Source organism: Taudactylus pleione, unplaced genomic scaffold (genome assembly GCF_031769625.1).
Source record: "Taudactylus pleione unplaced genomic scaffold, aTauple2 ptg000366l, whole genome shotgun sequence".
In the NCBI taxonomy this organism is placed as follows: domain Eukaryota; kingdom Metazoa; phylum Chordata; class Amphibia; order Anura; family Myobatrachidae; genus Taudactylus; species Taudactylus pleione.
Window position 1 is genome coordinate 9,583,682 of NW_028284767.1, and position 14,824 is coordinate 9,598,505.

Below are 14,824 nucleotides of genomic sequence, written 5' to 3' on the forward strand. Positions count from 1 at the left end.
AGATACTGAGGTTCTTGTCTAAAAATAGTATGAGGCACCATATACAAGAACCATATTATCTACTTAATTGAATTAGGGCCTGCGAAAATATGCTAATACCTGCCTGCCAAAGCACATCCGGCATAATGACACCCACTGCCCCCTTCTCATATGCCTCCAATGTCGCACTCCTGAGTAAACATCGGTACCATTGACGCACATCAAGCAGCACTTACGGCAAGTCTGACCAGCCACAAACACTGCATCTCTAATCACACACAGAGAGCTCTCACGCTGCGAAAGCAATTGCAATGGCTAATTTATGCACGGTCATGAACCAGTGTTTAAATGGTCAGACATGCCTGCATTTTCCTAACCACCCAGTTACCTCCCTCAAACGCTGACCACATGACAGGATTCTTTGTACGTCCGTAATCGCAAAGCAACTGCGACACGTGCGCATTACATGCATGCACAAGGGCAAACAATTGCTTCATCAGCTTTGCGTCCGCTGCTGAATCAGGCCATTAATGCGAGTCCAAGAGCCATATTCAATTAGAGGCGAAGTTTTCGCCTGTCCGACTGTTCGCTTCATTCGCCTGTTTCAGAGGCGAATTTATTCCGTGCTCGTCCCCGCTTTTTGCCTAATTCAATTGTAAAACAGGCGAACACGGAAATAGGCGAATGCGGAACAGGTGAAAAGTACTGAAAGAATTGGGGAAATCAGTCTGTACCCCAGAAAAAGATGCATTAACATAGGGAATCAATATAGATGTGTACTAATAGCCCTAATAAAACTATTTTGCGTACTTAAGTTGTGTAAATTGGCTGCTATTAGCGTCTTTGTAAAAGTGGTGAAGAATGGCATAAAGCTGTATTTTTTGGTGAAAATAAGTAGTCCAGACAAATTTGGGGAGCTTGAAAATGGGTGCTAGCATATTCTTATGTCTCTAAAGTGAACTTTTAAAAACCGTGAAAAATCCACCTGCTGCATGCACCTGCAATCCCAAAAACACCTGACCCATACTTGTGGACCCCCAAGAAGTATTTTTCGCTACTTTTAATGTTTATCCCCCCACTTTTTAAATTTACACCCCAAAAATGACATCTTTTTTGGGGTGTTCTTAGGTTTTAGTTTCTGGTTTTTTTTGCGTATTTGTCCTTTGGGGGCTGTCCCAAGGGGTCTGAGTTGTTTCCCCATGTTTGCACCCCAAAATAAAGATTTTGCATTTGTTTTCACCAGCTATTGATTGGAGAATCATTTTTGGAGAATTGTTTCCACTTAGGCGAAATTGTCCTGGAATTGAATTTGGCGAATTTATTTTAGGCGAATTTTTTACAAAAAAACAGGCGAATATGGCTTTTCGCCTCTAATTGAATTCCCCTCTATGAGTTTAGTCCGTAATGAAGTGACGAATTTTGGAGTATGTCCGTCCCTGACACCACAATATACAAGCCAGGAAACAGAGGAATCCAACACCAGCAGTACCGGCCTCCAGCAAGAGGAATACATACAGACAACTGACACTGACAGACACTCAATCATCGCGAGCACTTCCTGTCTGTCGCTGTTGCTGCATTACTAGGGCACAGCTACAGTACACTGACTGAGGAGGAGCTTAGTGCGTCATCCCGGAAGCATCGCACATTGCTGGGTATAGGCCGGGTCAGCTGCTGCCGCTGCTGCTGGGGATAGGGCGCTGCTGCTGCAGCTCTGGGGATTGGGGGCGGAGAGTCGCTGTTGCTGGATTTGTTTTTCGCGCGAAAGAATAACGTGGTCGGAGGCGCAGGCAGGTGACCGGGACTCGGTGAGTGTCAGGACTGTCACTGGCTGCTCGTGAGCGCATGTCAGAGCGCGCTCTTTACCTGGTGCTTCTTATAGCGTCATTTCTTCTGTATAGCAAATGTGCTTACCTAGTTATTGCTGGCAAGACAGCAACGTAGGCAGCCTGCACCGGGCGCTCCTATGGGTTTGGATAAACCTTTGTGTTGTATATCTATTTATTGCTGAATGTTTCCAATAACCACACAGCCGTGACTTGTGTTCAGTTTTTACTTAGGCGCTATAGGGGCTGATTCAGGGTTGCTGTGATAGCTTTAGTTGCGCCAGCCACTTTGTGCTGATACATGTATCAGCCCTTCACCTGGTGTACAAGTGTGTATCTGTGCAAGTACTGATACGCGCACTTTGAGCGTCTTTAGCTGCAACAGATCTGATTTCTGTCTTTAAACACTACAATCAGACGTACTATCGAAACTTCATAAAAGGGGCAGATTCTATGGGCAGAATTCAATTGTTTGAGCCCCACTTCACACCTGATGGAGCTATTCAGTTGTTGCTCCTGTCGGGCACGATTATCTGCCTGCGCTGGCATTTCAGCCCGCTCCTTGGGTGCGAGTTAAAATTTGCAAAAAGTGACCCATTGGGACCCCAAACTGCACTTTTTGGAATTGCGCCCAGCACTTTGGTCGGGTGTATCCGTTTTACACGGCTAAATCCGACCTCTAAGGGCACAATAATCTGCTTAAATTGAATAGCGCATTGCGATCTTCCGTCACTGTAGATGGGAGATCGGGCGCAGTTAAACAATTGCCGCCCTTTGTGGGAAATTCAATTCAACCAGAATTGAATAGTGCCGAGAGGGAGCTCCCGGAGCTATTCAACCCAGTGCGCTGTTATGCCGGTTCTTGCGACTTAACTAGGGTGTTAAGACGCTAGAACCGGCATTCTATGACTAAAGTGCCGGGCCCGCAGCTGATGATGCGCTAAGCAGTAAAGCAGCTGCGCACATGGCACTTTTGTCGAATTTCTCCTCCCATCCCCAGGGGGGTGCTAGAAGAAATCCTTTGCCCACTCAAACAGCGCGGTGTATTGAATAGCTTCGGGAACTCCCTCCCACGGTTATTCAACATCGCACTGAATTGAATTCCCCCCTGGCAGAGTAAGGCCTCCTACGTGAGTGACTATTCATCTGAGTTTGCAACCACTTCAGCAACACGCCCATAAGACTGTACATCTCAGTCGCTATCCAGGAACGCCCAATACATTTCTGAGGTGCGTCTCAATTGTCTATGCGTACACATCTTGGGTCACTTGCATGACATTTTAGCGACTTAAGCTGGATACACACCATACACTGTAACAATACATCGCGCTGTACACTGCACGGTCTGGCGTACGCCAGCGTGATCTATTGTTACATGCTGTATGTAACTGCACTGCGTCGTTCATTGCATTGTCACCTCTGCAATGCAGAAGAGCCGATGGGACAATGCGATCAACGACTGTTGTAAACAACTGATGATCGGGCGTACACTCTATACAATGTGTACAACATATCGTTCCAATCAGCATCAGAACGCAATATTCTGTGATACATCATATAGTGTGTACCCAGATTTAGACGCATGTGCAGTTGAGTCCCTTTGCGCGAATATCAACATTACAGGTGACTCAGTATCAGGCCCACAATATATTTACTTGTGGGATACAGTCTGATTATCCATACAGATCTTCATAAAGATTTGAGTTTTCAATTAATCTATTTATTGACGTGCGGTGGGGTAAATGAGTGGGGAGGCTCTGGCTAGTATCAGAGCCAGATTTACAGATCCATATATCACCCCGAGGGTTCATGTGGGCATTATACAAGGGTGCTGAAAATTGGTGTGATTTGATTAGGGATGTGCGGAAAAGGTAGTGGAGGCAGCGCCTCCCCTGTCATACACTTTTTACTGCAGAGTTATGACTATAAAAATGATTAGAATAATAGAAAGATGTTTAATACATTTGTTTTATTCTTATTATTTTTATATTAAAAAATCTGGAGTATACCTAAGTATGACAGGAAAGGCTCTTCCTCACCGGACCGCACATCACTGATATATAGTACTCTATGCCAACGCTGTCCATGGTGTTGGAATACTTTAAATGGGAAATTGAACCTTTTGTAGTGTTGGCTGCAAGTTGCTGATGATCAGATAATTTCTCCAGTAACTTACAGCCCATGGTAGTGTGCAGGAAAATCTGTTGCTGTACTGTATTCTAGGCAGTGTGCGCATTTGCGCTTATAAATGAGAATTGAATTGCCCTCTGAGACTCAACCCTTATTTCATATTTAAAAACATAAGTGAAGAGTGTGTATATTTGATATAAATCTTATATTTTTATGTTTCCACAAGGGTCCTGTAGCACTGTAGGAGAGCTCATACTGTATAATGTATGAGGGTTGTGTAAAGAAAACAAATGGATAAATAGCCTGCTCACATGTGCTTGTATGCTTAGGGGGAAATGTAGTTCTGATTGGGGTTGTGCAGGCTACATGATACCACCAAGAACAACTCTAAAGTGCATAACAAAAATCCGTTAACAATTATAATGAAGTGTTTTTTTTGTGGCTAATGTGTACAGTGACAATCAAAACGCAGCACTTAAAATGTGGTAAAAATTCTGCAATTCTGTGATTTTTAAAAACGCTTCATGAACAGAGATGGCAACAAGAATGACAGCGAGTCCACAACTGGTCTCGTTCCTCCAACCTTCTTTTTATGTAATATGATGAGGTGAGTTTGAGGTAGATGGTACGCTGCCGCATATAACGTAGAGAAAAGTCTGATTTTGATATCTGCTCAGCCCACTAAATACAGTGTACAGGGTGAATCTGCTGTATTACTATGGGTTTGGGAGGCAATTTGCCCTGAATGCAAAAATATTTTTTTTACTTGTGTCCTACTGCATACATGCAACATATTTTGTACAGTAAGTTTGATATTGGTATAGTGAGAAGAGCAATCATATTAAAATATAGAATATGCATATGGGACTATTTAATAGCGTTTAACCATGGGAAAAAATAAAAAAATATTTTTGTCTCTTTGCATTTTTACACTGCAGCACGCTACCGTGTTTCCCCGATAATAAGATCTACCCCGAAAATAAGCCCTACCCTTTCTTTTGAAAAACAGTCCAAAATAAGCCCTACCCCGAAAATAAGCCCTAACAAAAAAAAAGAGGGAAAAAAAAATAATGGTGAGTAAAGAATTGTAAAGCAGGACTGAGGGCATGATGCTGTCAATGTTAACTAAAATAAGCCCTACCCTGAAAATAAGCCCTATGGAGTTTTTTTGACCAAAAAAAAATAAGACCGTGTCTTATTATCGGGGAAACACGGTATTATTTCAGTTACACGTATTAAAAAGAAGAAAAAAAAAACTTTGTGTGGACTTTATATATTACAACTATAATAATAAACAAAAACATCCCCCAATTTCAGTAACGTAAGTGTTAACATTATCCCAGAGAACTGCGAGATGCTCTATATAAGCCAGTAATAATGTGCATGTACAATACAGATGTGTCCTCATTCATCTTTGCTGCAGTCGCGTCAAACAGCCCACGGCGTGCCTGATCCCGTAAGACTCTGCTGGCACCGGGCGTAGTTTTAGCTGAATATGTGTCTAATTCACAATGTGATGTGACTAGGATGCAGCAGGAGACTGTGCTGATTAATTTGATATGTGACACTTGTATATCTGTGTGCGACTAAGTCTCTCAGTCAGCACGCAAAGTGCTGCAATGTAACGGCTGCAGCTTTTTTCCACACCGAGCTCCCTTTACAGTCCCTGTCGCACACAGATACACAAGTGTCACATAGCAAATGAATCAGCAAAGTTGCCTGGTGCGTCCTAGTCACATCGCATTGCGACTTACACATTTTTGCCAAAAAGACACCCGATGCCAGCAGAGTTGCACAGGACCTGACTGTTCACTCAATCCAGGCACATCGTGGTGAATGGAGTACTGAGGTTAGATGAGCAAGGACACATCTATAAGTGTTATTGCACTACGGGTCAGGGTGTGTGTGACTGGGGGGGGGACAAAATAAAGCTGCAGGCACAGAACTTCCAGCTGCTTGTTGGTCCTCCCACTCGCCCATCGCTTTGGCCATTTTAGAATTGTGAACAATTACTCTGCTAACTGGGAGTGTGGCTCTTTAAATATTGGTTATTAAGCCAAAATAATTATGATTTATTGTTTTTGTTCATTCCTTTAACAGAGATTTCTGAAGTTGAGGCTTACATTTTTCACCTCCACTTAGCGATGCAGCGAACAATAAAGTAAGTATATGACTCTGTCTCTTAATAATATTACATTGTCTAGGTCAGTGGTTCAAAATCGTTTTCATCCTAGCGCCCATTTACATGGAATATTTGGTGGACTCTGCCACTTTCACATATTACATACAACACTGAATACTGTCAGAGTGCTTAAAGGAATTTTCAACAAAAATACATAAAGATTAATAGAACAGGTGTTGTATCTACACGGAGTGTAATACACTCTCAATCCTAGAAGTCCAAAAAAAGAGAAATGACTAGAAGTATTTTAAAGAAAGACTGAGCCAGTGAACCAAAATTCTGAGAAAAATAAATCAATTGAATAAACTCAGAGAGGAATGGCTGAATGATAAATTATAACACTTCCAATTTATTACTAAATAAGTATCGCATATAACATTCACAAACACAATAATAGCAGCATTTCAAAGCAAAATATAATAAAAAATATATATAAATACATGCACAAATAACCACAATATGAAGTATCTAATTTAATCCTAAATAAAAGTCTTTGACTTTGTTTAAAATAATAAGAACATCGGGGACTCCTGTGGTGATAATAACAGGTAGAGTCCTTTGGAGTATTCGTCTGTTTAATTCCAAAGAGAAAGTTCTTAATTATTTCAGGTAAATGAACTTTGATCAAGATCCACAGATGGCTAATGTTTTGGTACAATGTTATTTATGAAGCATACGCTGATGTCAATGATGAGCTAAATAAAGTATAAAAAAATACTCACCAGCCGCTGCACTATTCTGTAGGCAATAGGAGCAGCATTGGAAGATTTATGTGCAGCCGCTATATGTCCAGGACAGGGTGCACACCTCTGGTGTAGATAGCAGGCAAATGATGGGAGAACCAGGCGGCCACGTGATCGTTTAGCGGTGATCTGCATGCTGCGCTCCTCCTATAGGAGGCCCAAATTTTCACAGCCCAGTGATGTAGTATTTGTTCCATTCAGCTAAAATAATTAAGAACTTTCTCTTTGGAGTAAAACAGACGAATACGCCAAAGGACTCTACCTGTTATTATAACCACAGGAGTCCCTGATGTTCTTATTACTTTAAACAAAGTCAAAATACTTTTTTATTTAGGATCCAATTATATGCTTCATAATGTGGTTGTTTGTGCATGTATTTATTTATATATATTTTTTGTTATATTTTGCTTTCAAATGCTGCTATTATTGTGAATGTTATATGTGATACTTATTTAGTAATACATTTGTATTGTTGTAATTTATCATCCAGCCATTATTTATTCAATTGATTCAATTGATTGAGTTTATTCAATTGATTTATTTTTCTCAGTATTTTGGTTTACTGGTGCAGTATTTCCTTAAAATACTTCTAGGTGTTCTATCTATTCCATTTGTAAGGTATCAAAAAATAGCATTATTAAATACATAAGCTTAAAAAAGCATAAGTACAATTAACAATGGTTAATGCCTGCTTTAAGTCTACTGGGACTGCACTCTTTTATTCTATGTATTTTAACAAACACAAACTAGTAGCACAATTAATACTGTTCTTTATGCTAATGTTATTGCAATTATACCTGTAATCTGAAACGTCAACGTCTAATTCTAAAGCTGCATACACACGTAAAGATTTTCTGTCCAACCATCCAACTAGTTGATTGGTTGGAATGAAAATTTGGTAACTTATGGGAGTAAAGCTGCATACACACACAACGATTTTATGAAGATTTTTTTAAACTGTAATGAACGATTTTTTTTTGAACTACAAACGATTTTTGCATATTAACTTAATGAAAATCGTTGAGTTGACAAGTCTGACTGAACTGCAAACTACAAATGTGAACGCGCATGAGCAATAATCGTTCATCACAGCATCACACAAGCACCGGGACAAGGAGAACCAGCAGGAGCAACACAACATATGGGGTAAGTACAATCCAACCTTACCTACCTGCATTATAGCGTACCTAGTCCCTGATACTGTGCTATTATTAATTTGAGGTGGAGAGGAGATAAAGGCACTTCCAGTACCTGAAACCTGGCTGTAAGAACGCCCATCCTACAGATACTACACTTTGTTAATCACTGGGTCAATTTAAGGACAATTCTTAAAGAGAGACAGTAGTATTTTCAGACGTACTTTAACCCGGTCAGGGAAAAGACAACGTATATCATCCAGCAAGTCATTTTCTACGGTTTTAAGAACACCCTGCCTACAGTCTGAGAGTCTTACAGTTTGAGAGTTGGGACTTTAGAATTTTACTACGGGACACTGTGCATTCTAATTACCAGCACAGTGTAACCTTCAATCAGCCATATTTGCATTGTTCCAAAGCGCACCACTAATATTTGTTTAATAATCGTTCATCGTTTGTCTCAGAAAGTGAACGATTTTTTCAAACTATTATCGTTAAACGATATCGTTTAACGATAATAGTTAAAAAAAATCGTGTTTGTATGCAGCTTCAATGATCAGCAATTTGCTCCTAAATGCCAGAAAACAGATGAAAATGGTCGTCAGATAAGTTTGTTAAATGTTTGATCTAAACAATTTGTTCAAACAACAGTTTTTGTCCATTTTTCGGCGTTTGGGAACAAATTGCTGATTGTCATTTGCTTTCATACCTTACCAGATTTCATTCCAACCAATCAACTAGTTGGATGGTTGGACAGAAAATCTTTACGTGTGTACCCAGCTTTAGAGGTTGGTTCGATTACCCCCTGAAGGGTGCAAGTTGTCCTTGCAACAGTGTTTCAAATGCGTTTCTGGCAACGCAACTCGCGCCCCTTGCAGCCTGGACTCCTACAAGACTTGCACATTTTTGCACCATATGAGCATACAAACAAATATCTGCAAGGCCAGAGGTACTGTAAGTGCGACATAGAGCTGCACTTGCTCTCGCCCACAGGTAATGTGTGGATAATGAATTGACCCCTAAGAAACTTAGCACAACTGGAAGTATAGCATAGCCTTTCAGTGATCGCAAAATACGCGCAATAGCTCATTTTTAAGTGCTACAGCGAACTGGGGACCCAGTTTTAAAAATTAATTGGGCGCTGTGTGTGCTGCAGTAGCCAACCGATGCGCGTCGGCCTCTCTTCCCCCTCCCCTCCCCCCTGCCAATAGCTGTACAGCGGCGACTCCCCTCTGCCAATCCTTGCGCGGCGTCACCCCTGCTAATCGCCTTCTCCGTGGCGCTCCACTCTGAGTCTGTTTGCACTGCATCCATCGGGCAGAAGTATTCTCGGTGGTGCCGGGCCCATCTAGCAGCCGGCTCTCCTTCAACAAGCTGAACTCTGTGCATTCAGGAGGCAGGGAAGGTGGACACTGCATGGGACAGAAAGGGAGCTGCAACAGTGACCTGGCCGGGGGGCTCCATGCAAAAGCAAGGAGGTAACCACTACCCCATGTGCTGTCTATCCTTAACCCTCCCTACCCTCCGTTCTGCCCCAGCTGCTTTCCTAACCCCCGTTTGTGTCTAAATCTAGACGCCTTTCATTTGACAGACGTCGGGAGCCCGGTATCCCGATCGAGCGGATGCCGGGCGCCGCAGCGGACAGCCGCGGGGGGGAGGGCTAGGTTTAGGGCTCCCAGGGGGGACTTGGGGTTAGGCACCCCCCGGGGGGAGGTTAGGGTTAGGCACCCTCCCCGGGGGATTTGTTTAGGCACAGGGGGGGAAGGTTAGGGTTAGGCACCCTAAATGAGGGTTAGGGGGTAGATTTGGTTAGTGAATACTTACCTAGGGACGATCGGGATTTCTTCCTCTGTCGGCAATGTGCTGTCGGGATTTGAACTGCCGGCCAGGGGTCCAGCAGTAATTCATACCGATTCTGGTTATACAGCAATATTTCCTACCAGCCACTGCGGTCTGTGTAGTTGAATTTAGTGCCCACTGCAGTTATATTGTGTGCTAGAGCTGCTGTCTGTTCATTTTTTCTATAACTGTCAGCTTATTCCTTTCCATTTCTTTCATTATAACCCTGGCATACTGAGATATAGGGGGTTCATTGTACCTCACATCTACCTATATTTGTGGGGGCTATCGCATACTGTATATCTGTGTTGCGCACTACACTGTGCCATATTGTACATAGATCTGGGTTGCTCCCTGCACTGTGCCAGATTGTGTGCTACAATTATCCTTGCAGCTATGTCTACCAAAGAAAAGCATAACAAGCAGCCTGCTGCTCCTACTCTGGTGTCCTGCAAGTTCTGCTTAGCAGGCTTAGCTTCAGAGGATCTCATTCAAGATGGTTTATGTGCAGCTTGTTATACGGCACCCGGCCCCTCAGCTCCGGCATCCCCTCTCCTCAGGACCCCCCCCCCCCCATGGCTTCTTTTTCACAGGTGTTGGCAAAAATTGTGGACCATCTGGTGGTCCCTGTGGTAGCTCCCCCTATGGGATGGCCACAGCAGGTACTCCCTGTGAAACCTTTGCCTCCCCCATGGGTAGATGTACTTTCTACCTCAGTGCAGAGACTGGCAGCTACCTCTACAGCCTTTCAACAAATGCTGCAAAAGGAGAGACCCTTACCTAGTAAACCTACTAAGCTTGCTGTGTTATCTTTCTAGTCCACCCAGCTATCAGATTCTAAGTTATCATCTGGGGAGGCAGAAGACGCAGACTTCTCTCCCTCTGACTCCCCCTCGATGGAGAAGGAGCCCCCCTCTAAATTGAATATAACTGCACTTGTGAGAGCTGTAAAATCTATTCTTCAACTAGAAAAGGAAGAACCCACTCCTCTGGCAAAAGTGCCACTATTTAAGCGACAGAAGGTAGTTTTGCCAGAGTTTCCTCACTCGGATCAGCTATCTGATCATATGTGTGAAGCATGGAATATGCCTAGTAAAAGTTTCAGCTGCCTAAATGCTTTTTCCTTTTACCCTCTTCCAGCTACTGATTGCACTAAATGGGATGTTCCCCCTGCAGTGGATTCCCAACGTGACCCGTCTAGTTAAGAACGCTACTTTACCTATCCACACTGCAACCTCCTTAAAGGATACTACGGATAGAAGGATGGAAGCTTGCCTGAAGTCTATCTATATATTCTCTTACAGGAGCTATGGGAGCCAAAAGCCATTGAGAGTTGGGCAGAGGCCCTAGAAGATACATTTCCCTCTGATGCTTTGAGGGAACAGCTGTCCTACATATCTCACATTAGAGATGCAGCCTCCTATTTTGGAGTGGCGGCATTGGATTTTTGTCTCCTAGCTTCCAAGGTATCTGCTTCTTCCGTGGTAGCTCACCATATTGTTTGGCTTCGCTCATGGAAAGCAGATTCGGACTCTAATAAGGCTTTGGAGTCTCTGTCTTATTCTGGGGAGATCCTGTTTGGCCCAGAGTTGGACAAGATTGTGACTACCTTGGCAGCTTCCAAGACGGCATTCTTACCCTCTGCATCTGCTATGAAGCCTAGGATGTCATCCTTTCAACCCCAGGGAAAAGACCTTTCCACGGCAGTCGGCATCCACTAAGGCAGGCCTGGCCAACCTGTGGCTCTCCAGCTGTTGTGAGACTACAAGTCCCAGCATGCCCTGCCTCACTTTTGCTAAAAAGGAATGCTAAACCTGTGGCAGGGCATGCTGGGATGTGTAGTTTAACAGCTGGAGAGCCACAGGTTTGCCCGGCCTGCACGAAGGCCTCCAAGCCTAGGACCAAACAGATCTGGGTTACAAGACATCCACCTACCAAATCTGAGGACAAGCTTTCAGCTTGGCGGGTCGGGCCTCTCTCTGGGGGCTCCCAGGGTGGGAGGCCGACTACTTCAGTTCGCCCAGTTCTGGTGTCAGACCACCTCAGATGCGTGGGTAAAAGAAGTGGCCTCCCACGGATACGCTCTCATTCCTGAGGCACCCTACCAGCAGTTCTTTTGCACAGGAACACCATCGGACGCAAGCAAAACTCTGCTCCTCCAGAAGGCCATTCAGTCCTTGCTGCTCTTGGGGGGTATTTATTCCGGTCCCCTCATCACAGAGAGGGAAGGGCTATTATTCTACCCTTTTCTTGGTTGAAAAACTCAGTTGGTCTCATTGGCCTAACCTCAAGTCTTTGAACATTTTATCAGGGTGCCCAGGTTTCGTATGGAAACCCTACGCTCTATTGTCCTGGCCATGGAGCCTGCGGACTTTATGGTGTGCCTGGACATTCAGGACGCTTACCTACATGTACCTATAGCGCTTTCTCATCAGCAGTATCTCCGGGTTTGCTTTCCTACAGCCACATTACCAATTTCAAGCACTGCCTTTTGGGCTTTCTACAGCTCCTCTGGTCTTTACCAAGATCATGGCAGTTATGTCGGCCCATCTTCATCGTCGGGGGATCAGACTGCTTCCATATTTGGACGATCTCTTTCTCTTAGCAAACTACCCAGAAATTCTTCACTGCCATCTACAAGTAGCCATTGCCTTTCTACAAACACACGGTTGGCTGATCAACTGGAAGAAAATCTTCCCTGACTCCTTCTCATAGAATGGTACATCTGGGAGCCTTCCTGGACTCTCTGGCTCAGAGAATCTTCCTGACAGCAGACAAAATCTCTGTACTACTGCACCGAGTGCGCAGATTACTCCACAGTCAATGAGTGTCAATTCATTCTGCAATGCAGACCTTGGGATCCATTGGCCCATACAACACCTGATATTCTCCATGTGGAACGGGCTTTATCACCTGCTCAGATCCCAGACGATGGGCCGCTCTTCGGAAATTCGCCTGTCCCTATCCTGGTGGCTACAGACGTCCCACCTATACAAGGGTCCCCCCCTTTTGAATCCCGTACTGGACACTACTCACCACGAAAGCAAGCTTCCGCAGGTGGGGTGCAGTGACCAGCCAACACTCCTAAGGATACTGGACTCCAGCCGAGGCGATCTTACAAATCAACATCCTGGAATACCGAGCCATTTACAGTGCCCTCACTCAGGATATTCTTCAGGGCAAGCCAGTACAAGTACAGTCTGAAAACGCCATGGCAGTGGCCTACCTCAATCACCAAGGAGGCATTCGAAGTCTGTCAGCAATGGCAGAAGTGTCCCGCATTCTCACCTAGGCCATAAGTTTTTTCCCAGCCATGTCTCCGCAGTATTCATCCTGGTGATTCTCAGTTGGGAGGCGGATTTCCTCAGCCGTCAAGACGTGCCTGCAGGGGAGTGGTCTCTCAATCCAGAAGTCTTCCAGCTCCTGGTGGACTAATGGGGCCTACCGGACGTGCACCTCATGGCCTCACGACACAACCACAAGCTTCCAGTGTATGGGGCCAGGACAAGAGACCCCTGACGCAGCCTTCGTGGATGCATTATCTGTGAAGTGGACCTTCCATTTAGGGTACCTCTTTCCTCCAGTCTCCCTTCTGCCTCGAGTTCTTCGGAAGTTCAAGCAAGAATGGGCACGGTCCTGTTGGTAGCTTCGGCTTGGCCCAGATGCCATTGGTACTCTGATCGTCAAAGTCTCTCCGTAGACATTCCTCTACGACCTGTTATCTCAGGGTCCCTTTCTACATCCAGAACTGGCCAGTCTATATTTAACTGTTTGGCTCTTGAGACATCCCTTCTGAGATCTAAAGGGTTTACTAGCTCTGTGGTCCAGACCATGCTCTGAGTGCGTAAACCGGCCTCTGCCAGGATTTATCACAGGGTGTTGCAAACATATTTCCACTGGTGTGCTACTAGAAACTATGACCCTCAGGTTTTTAGGGTCTCTAGAATCCTTGCCTGTCTTCAAGCTGGATTGGATCTCTGACTCCGCCTAGCCTCTCTGAAAGTGCACGTCTCTGCTCTGTCTATATGGTTCCAGCGCAGAATTGCTCCTCTACAGGATGTTCACACCTTTTTGCAAGGCATTCTACGAATACAACCTCCATTTGTCCCTCCTGTGGCTCTGTTAGTGGTTCTCCACACTCTTCAGGATCCTCCATTCGAACCCCTGGATTCATTAAATGTCAAATGGCTCACTGTGAAGACTCTGGGCCTGATTCAGAGACGGACGCTATTTGCGCTCGCTCGTTTAGAAAAAGGGGCCGGCTATTTAAATTGAGCGCTTGCTCTTTGCGGTCTGTTGACGCCTCTGTCTGAGCGAGCGAACGAAATATGCGCTCGCTATTTTGTAAAGACGTCCCCTGGCCGCTCGCATCCTAAGTCATCTCTGCTATTTATTTGATTAATCGAGTACATGGAAAGGCGTATGAACTGCTCGCAGTGCTTGTGGTAGGATTTTCCTACCGCAATCATGCGAACAGTTCAGGCTAAGAAACAACCAAGACGTGGTAGCTGACGCTGCTTTGTTAATTATGCACACCCTTAAAACGCCCGTTTTGACCTTTTGGCACGCCTGCGTTCGGATCTCCACTCCCCGTTTTCAAGCACCTTCCCCTGTTACCACCCACAAACGCCTCATTCTGTCACTCAAATTAGCAGGCATTCGCTATTTTGCGAGCACACAATTTCCGACCGCAATGACTGGTTCGCGCATGCGTTTTACACCCCATACGCATGCGCAGTTGTGCCGGCTACAGTATCTGCTCATTCTACTCGCTCTGTGGGTCCCTCGTGGACAGCCCGCCGTGGCACGTCTGCCGAACAACTATGCAAGGCGGCCACATGTTCTTTTATCCTCTCCTTTCTTAGCTTCTATGCCTTTGATACATTTGCCTCTCAGGATGCTTCCTTCGGGCACCGGTTTCTCCTCTCAGCTCAGGAGCGTCCTCGCCCTTGAACAACTGCTTTGAGACATCCCCATTGTCTCCCTGTG

General features: G+C 44.7%; 1 protein-coding gene across 2 annotated transcripts in view; it reads left to right on the forward strand.

Annotated features, from left to right (window-relative positions):
* The first annotated feature begins 1,620 nt into the window (after nt 1-1,620).
* LIG1 (DNA ligase 1) overlaps nt 1,621-14,824 on the forward strand; it is a 217,596-nt gene continuing 204,392 nt past the window's right edge. The window contains exons 1-2 of one of the 2 annotated variants that reach the window (XM_088444581.1): nt 1,621-1,787; nt 6,036-6,096. In XM_088444581.1, the coding sequence (XP_088300707.1) occupies nt 6,080-6,096 (17 nt within the window). In that variant the 5' untranslated portion in view covers nt 1,621-1,787; nt 6,036-6,079. The remainder of the gene's footprint in view (nt 1,788-6,035; nt 6,097-14,824) is intronic. The other variant, XM_088444580.1, reaches the window with a different exon arrangement.